The 7,737-nt window shown below is 38.0% G+C and overlaps 1 protein-coding gene across 2 annotated transcripts in view; it reads right to left on the minus strand.

The window, feature by feature from the left end:
- Positions 1–224: 224 nt before the first annotated feature.
- The window catches only part of LOC130246591 (lanosterol 14-alpha demethylase), a 17,134-nt gene continuing 9,621 nt past the window's right edge, over positions 225–7,737 (minus strand). For both annotated transcript variants that reach the window (XM_056479628.1, XM_056479627.1), the window contains exons 7-10: positions 5,793–5,988; positions 4,579–4,674; positions 3,333–3,501; positions 225–1,270 (exon numbers count right to left, since the gene is read on the minus strand). In XM_056479628.1, the coding sequence (XP_056335603.1) occupies positions 1,080–1,270; positions 3,333–3,501; positions 4,579–4,674; positions 5,793–5,988 (652 nt within the window). In that variant the 3' untranslated portion in view covers positions 225–1,079. The remainder of the gene's footprint in view (positions 1,271–3,332; positions 3,502–4,578; positions 4,675–5,792; positions 5,989–7,737) is intronic.

The raw sequence follows: 7,737 nt of genomic DNA on the forward strand, positions 1-7,737 counted from the left end.
CAGCTCGAAGGGCATCCGCTGCATAAAACAAATGCTGGATAAGTTGGCGGTTCATTCCGCTGTGGCGACCCCGGATAAATAAAGGGACTAAGCCGAAAAGAAAATGAATGAATGAATGAATGAATATGCAGTTTAATAATTAAACTAAATCAAAAACAGCAGCAAATAAAACATCAGTGTATGAAAAACATCTTTAAATCTTTTAAATTAACACAAACACAACATAAAACATCAAGAGTTTATTGTTTAAAACCTTTAATACACTAAAAATATTCATAAATTAGCAGTTTTCTGTATTTACTGATTCAAGCCTTTATTTTTTCCCTAGTTTATTTCTGCTCTTGAATTGCATTATGGGATCTTGATCTTCCTCCCGACACCTTTTAACCATGAAAAGTGACTTTTATTGTCATTTGTAATAGTCTGCAGTGTTATATTGTGTGTGTTGGTGGTGTTTATTATACTACAGAACCCTTGTAATAAACTGCAGCTCATTTTCTGTCATTTTACACACTTATTCCTCTAAATATTATTTCTTATATTATTTTAAACCACTAAAATGTCAATAAAAGTCTCTTTGTTAAACTGTGGAGTTGAATTTTCTACATCAGAAGTGGACAGAGGAGAGATTAACATCCCATAATGCAATTCACCACCGCAAATAAACACAAAACACACAGACTGCTGATGAACAGATAGTTTTACAATGCATTACAGGTTTTCAATCATACAAAAATAAGTGTTTATGCAGCACAGGTCACTTCACGGTCAAATAAGACACAATGGTCACACTTTACAATAAGCTTCATTAGTGAATGCATTAACTAACATGAACTAATAATGAACAATAATTGTATTGTAATGCATTAACATCCAAACTCATACTTGTAAACATTAGTTAATACACTATGCGTTAACAATGAGCAACTGTATTCATTAGCTAACATGAACAAATACTGTAATGAATGTACTGTTGACTGTGTGTTGATGTCAGTGCATGCATTAAGCTCATTGTAAAGCGTGACCCACATATTAAATAAGAAATGGCTGATCTGAGCGCAGTAATGTAGGTGTTTCCATCACTGCTGTGGTTGTGTGTTCCTCCGTGTGTATCTGATGATGGGGTTGTGCGGTGTGTGAATCATGGTTGTGTAGTTGACAGGTGGAAAGTGTCCGTCTACCAGCTGAAAGTCGAACATCCGCAGCAGAGTCGACCAGATGGTTTTAATCTGCACGTAGGCAAAGTTTTCTCCAATACAGCGATGGCGACCTGCCAGATCAGAAGCATTAGGTCAGGTTAAAGGATCAATAATGTTAATTTGATTGATGCGTTTTAATGTTAGCATTAATAACTCCGTTCTCAACATGCGAGTCTATTACAATAGACGTATATCTCATGTTCACAGTTTTGGTTTGGTTTGTTTTTGCGGTGACCTGATTCACATCCCCTGAATTCACCACACTTTTCTTTCTCATGCATTTAAAAAACAACAACTGCAACGAACTACATTGTGTAGTTTAAAAACTGACAAAGTTAAAAAACAAACTAACTAAAAGTCAACTAACAATTCAATTTTGTCAGCTCACGTTGCAATTTTATTTTTGTTCCCCTTCCTCTTGGCCCTTGAAACTGAGTGTAAATGTGAAGGGCTTCATATTTTACCCCTAAGAATTGGGACAGCACTACAACACCAGCACACATCATCATATGTCCTCGCGATCTCTTACTTCATATAATATCGACGATTGTGACTGCTGTAGTTATTGCATTTGTGCTTTTTTATTGGTATTTACCGTGCTCATATTCATCTAAACACATAAAAACAATAACATTATAGCAGACACTGTAGAAAACTAGACCACTAGACTTTTCTGAGAGGGTAATCCAATGTGAGACTGCTATACATGAGTTATTATTAGGAATTATGGATAGCCAAATTTAGCGTTTATTTAAATGTTTTTTATAAAGCATGACCGTAAAACACAAACGTCATTATAAATGTATTAAAACATGCTTGTTTGTTGTAAAAATTCATAATTATGACAAAAAAATACTCATTTGTGCATCTCCTGACTTCCGTGTGCAGCCATGGGACACCCCTAGCCCTTCACATGAACGCACAGAACAAGGGGGAAGAATTGGGATTGGGTCTAAATCAGTGCATGTCATTAAGCATTTAACTACCCCACTGAGAAAAAATTATTGGATTGCATAACTCTTAATGTCACTAGTTAACACACTCAATGCTTTTTTTTTTCAACACGTCCCATAATTTCTAAAATATCAGCCTCTACCAAATGGTTGACATGTTGGTTTATGGTGAAAGTACCAGAATTAATACATATACTATGTCAAATCTGAAGTGTAAGACCAATTTATTAAAAAAATAATCAAAATAAAACATTTGTGAACACTAAATCATCATCATTTTTGCCATAAAATATTTCAGATTCTCATTTGACATGTTTTCTTTTTACAATAAAACCAAATCAAGTGTAAAAGGATTGTGTTTGTTTGATTTATTTTGTAAACCAACAATGCTGTGTGTGTAAACCATTATTGAAAACAGTCAATCTTTAAATAACTTTAACAGTTAACCTTTAAAACAGTCAGAACATGGTCAACCGTTTAGTAGAGCGGCAGTCAAAGGGTTAAGAAAAAAGTAGTTTGCCCTTTTAATCTAAGATTGAAAAAAGCCTGTTTGTTTTCAGTTCAATTCTCAGATTACATCTGTCTGGGGTATTGGGCGGGGCTAATACTTAACCACGCCCCTCCAGCTGTCAGTTTTTGACCGCTATCAGTGGCGGATACAGGCATGGGCATTATGGGCGATCGATCGTCACTTTCTACCGCGACAATCTAATTTAAAGGTGCCATGAAGTGCTTTGATGTAATCTTAACAACATGAAGAGAGGGTGGATGCCCCTCTGGTAGCTCCTCCCCTTTAAAAAAAACAGCCTATAGCGTTTGTTGTATCACAGCTCTGCCAGTGAGAGTGGTTGAGTGCAAGCACATCAAATCAAAAGCAAATGAGAAGAAGAGGGCGGGGCATGTCAAACACTAGAGAGAATTTGATTGGTCGGAAGATTTAATGAGAAACTGAAGTATGAGGAGGCGTAAAAACAAATGCATGACAACGACAAACTGCAAACTTCAAGCGTTTATATCTTCTACATGTGAATTTTGTCAGTTTTGGAGATTATCGATATCCTTAACACTAACATACTGATACTAACATTGAGAGGGGCAGTTCACCCAAAAATGATATGGTCATGGTTTACACACTCACACTGCAGTCTCCAGTTGATTTAATGGGATCTGTCGAACTCACCTGCTCCGAATGGGATGTAGGCGAACTTCTCTCCGGCCGCTGGGTTGTCGTGCAGGTAACGGTCTGGGTCGAAATCCAGCCGCTCCGCCCAGGTGTCCTGCAGACGGTGGTTTACTGTGGGAGACACACACACCTGGTGTCCCGGCGGGATGGTGTATTCACCCACTTTCTGTTGTGGGAAACACCAGTGTATTAGTTCACAGATGGATGTTGTGTCCATTAGGACTGAGCAATATGACAATTTATTACACGGCTATCTGGAATACTTAACTCTGATTGGTCAGTCGTGACATTCCCAGATAACAACCTCTGAATGACACAGACTTCATATGTAATCCACATTCATATGTATATGCTTTTCTGTTACGTTGTGCTTTTTGACTGTTTGGCGCCATCTAGTGTCTGAATAATGCGCAGGTTAGTGTATACTCCATCAGCTGTTTTAGTCTGTCTGTCTCCATTTAGTGTCTGAATAATGCGCAGGTTAGTGTATACTCCCATCAGCTGTTTTAGTCTGTCTGTCTCCATTTAGTGTCTGAATAATGCGCAGGTTAGTGTATACTCCATCAGCTGTTTCTGTCAGCTTTGTGTTTTGACTGTTTGGCGCCATCTTGTGTCTGAATAATGCGCAGGTTAGTGTATACTCCATCAGCTGTTTCTGTCAGCTTTGTGTTTTGACTGTTTGGCGCCATCTAGTGTCTGAATAATGCACAGGTTAGTGTATACTCCATCAGCTGTTTTAGTTTTTGACTGTTTGTCTCCCTCTAGTGTCTGAATAATGCGCAGGTTAGTGTATACTCCATCAGCTGTTTTAGTTGTTTGACTGTTTGTCTCCATCTAGTGTCTGAATAATGCGCAGGTTAGTGTATACTCCATCAGCTGTTTTAGTTTTTGTCTGTTTGTCTCCATCTAGTGTCTGAATAATGCGCAGGTTAGTGTATACTCCATCAGCTGTTTAAGTTTCTGTCAGCTTTGCATCTAATTAAAAAATTAATAAACTATTAAGCTCTCAGAGCAATGTTTTGTGTCTAATTGTTACATTTTATAGCATGTGGCCATATAATAAGTGGTATAAAGTACATCCAGATGGTTGTTTTCTCAGAATAAACCCTTCACTCTTACACAACAGTGCTGCGCTTCATATCAGGCTTTATTCTGAGATAACAGTGACTTATATTGTGATATTTGTCATATCACACAGCCCTAATGTCTGTCATGTGTGTGTTTTCAGTGTGTATTCTGGTACCTGCGGTGTTTTGGCCATCCTCATCATGGTCATTATTGGGGGTCGGAGTCGCAGCGTCTCTTTCAGGCAGCGGTCCAGCAAACTCAAGTCTTTCAGCTGTGGTAAAACACTGTTTAGTGTCTGAACTGGTGATGTTATTTAACAATACATGCATACAGTTGAAGAATTATTAGCCCCCCGTGTATATTTTTCCACCAATTTCAGTATGAGTTTTAACTTTAGCAGTTTTATTTAAATGTTGCTCTGGCGACTGACTGAAATATATAATAATTTTGTACATTTATTTATCATTTTTATTTTAAAGAAATGTATTTCAATAGTGTTAGTAACAATAACAGCACTGGTTCTGGCGGCAGAGTTTGCACAGTGGTCTAGATCAGCATTTCCCAACCCTGTTCCTGGAGACACACCAACAGTACATATATTGGATGTTTCTAAGACCTGACCCATTCACTTCAGCTTTTGGGGTCTCTTCTCTTGTCCTGATGAGTTGATTCAGGTGTGTTTGATTAGGAAGAGGTTGAAAATGTGTACTGTTGGTGTGCCTTCAGGAACAGTGTTGGGAAACACTCCTCTAGATTTATATTGCTTCACATGTCAGACACTCTTTCAGTGTTTGGAGTGAGATGCTGTGCTTGACTCAGAGGAAACTGCTAATGTCAGCTCCTGTTTTCTCGTCTGTCACCTCCGCAGGTTTCACATCATCACCCCCATAGGAAGGATGTTCGCATGACAGATTTCCTTACCAAACCACAGCCGCAGACAGAGCGTGATTGTGTGGAGTTAAGCAGCAGGTCTGATCACACTGTTATCTTACTCAAAACTGCACTAAAGCATGACTGTGGGAAACAGAAGTGGTGACCGAGAGTTGAATTGCTTGAATTAGGTAACGCCGTGGTCGCACCAGTACAGCCAATCTAGTTGCACCAGCAGAAAAATGACTGCATTCTGGAGCCCTGTATTTCAGCTTTCGTTTACCGTCTTGCTGTTAGGCCACAGTGCTAACCGCTGAGCCACAATGCCTTCTCTTTTCTTAAAGATCTTCAAACATATTATGGTGTTTTTACCCCAAAATGCCAATTTAATCACTGTTTACTCATCCTCAAGTTGTTCCAAACCCTTATGAGTTTGTTTCCTCTGTTGGACACTATTGAGTAAATGATGACAGAGCTGTTTTAGAGGTGAACTAAACAGATGTATTGCTGTGAACAGACCTGGTCGTAATGCAGCGGTGGAAGCTCTTCTCCACAGACGCTCTTCTGCTCGCTGTAGCAGCGCTCCTGCAGGACTCGATCCCGCGCCAGAAAGAAGCCCATCCATGCGCTAGTGGTGGAGGATGTGTGCTGACCCGCTAACAACAGCCCGATTAGCATCCCCGCGATCTCATCGTCGCTCAGAGGACGGCCGTCTCTACACACAACAGTCAGATTGATTTACTTTACTATTTTACAAATTGGTCTCACGACACACACTTTATATTATGTGGCCTTAACTAATATGTACTGAAATGATCATGTACTTATTGTGTAAATACATGCTTTACACTGGACTTATGATTGATTAATTCCCTCCTTGATCTTTTTATTAACATATTGGTCAGTAAAACATCAGCTTCAAAACTATTTGAAAAACAGAGACGACTTATCTATTAGCTATCTCTAGTTCATATCTATTACATAAGGGATTTACAGTGGGTGAAAATGTAGCTAATTTAGCTTTTGTCCAATGTAGGCGATGCACCACTTTAAACTGGATAATTGTGTGTCGCAAACAAACTGAAGTTAAGTGAATCTTATTTATAATGTCTTGCCAAATTTCCTCTGAGAGGATCAGCTCAAGTTCATTTTCCCATTGTTGTTTCCACTTTGTTACTGAAGTCAGATTATGCGAGGAGATAATAGAGTCAATCACACCTATATTACCTTTGACAACTGGCTTGGTTTTTAAAATAGTGTCAAGCAGTGTCCTAAAAAAAGGTGGTGTACTATTACCCACCCAATCCAAATTTTAAAAGTAGACAAAGAAACGCCGAATGTCAATGTTTCTTTGATTCATTGGGTATATATATATATATATATATATATATATATATATATATATATATATATATATATATATATATAAATACTAGCCTATACTCAAGTACATTTTTATCCATGTATTAAATAAAACTGCCACTTTTTAAATTCATAATAGCATAAATATAAACATATTAAAAACTTAAAGCATAATTTATATATTTCACTATCATTATATATGTTATAATAGGAAATAATTTTTAATTCGATACAACACATGGTGTTAGACTCTGATGTCACTCAGATATGCAGTTAAAATGAGTACATTCATTAAGTGGTTCTGTCACTGTGTTTAATCCTGTGCATGAGTGTATGATATAGTTAATGCACATGCACTGTGTTTTATTTTCATTGTTAATTGTGAAATAAACAGCAACACGTCTGTTAAGAGTTACATTTTTACTGAAGAAAACAGCTGTGCTGATGAGGGGAGCGCCAAGGAAACAAGTGTTTCTATAGCAAAGAACTGCAAATATGCTGATATTACAACAATCTACCGATAAACACACACCTTGTGCTCACGGTCTGCACAGCTGTGGTTTGCTGACTAAATGAAAAACAAGTTGAAAACGGAGAAGCGAAATTCTGCCGCCATTTTATATCAAATTTAAAGGGTACTGAGTGCTGAATGGAAATATAGGAGGGCTAAAGCGACGCCCATGCTGTTGTATGATTTGACTTGAATGTTTCAATGAGACATCATTCAGCTGATTTGTTGTGGTCTTCGAAAAACTCACGAATTGTTCTCACAGTTGCTGCGGTCGTCAGGGGGCAGGGAATGGCGCAAGTTAAACAAAAATGCACCAACTGCAACAAATTAAGATGCGAGTTAAAAAACATTTGGTATACCGTTAAAGGAGACGTGAATACACAAATTAGGGATGTTTAATCACCAAAACAATGAGTATACTAAGGGTATGATCCTCAGAAGTCGTAATACCCAAACAGCTTGTGGAAAAAAGTAGGCATACTGAGTATACGTGAGTATAGCAAGGACTACACCACTGGTGTCAAGTAATGTTTCTGTAGTGGGAAAGTCTACTGTATTAGACATCATAAAACTGCGGCTCTGTAAATATCT

This window comes from Danio aesculapii, chromosome 19 (assembly GCF_903798145.1).
Source record: "Danio aesculapii chromosome 19, fDanAes4.1, whole genome shotgun sequence".
Classification (NCBI taxonomy): domain Eukaryota; kingdom Metazoa; phylum Chordata; class Actinopteri; order Cypriniformes; family Danionidae; genus Danio; species Danio aesculapii.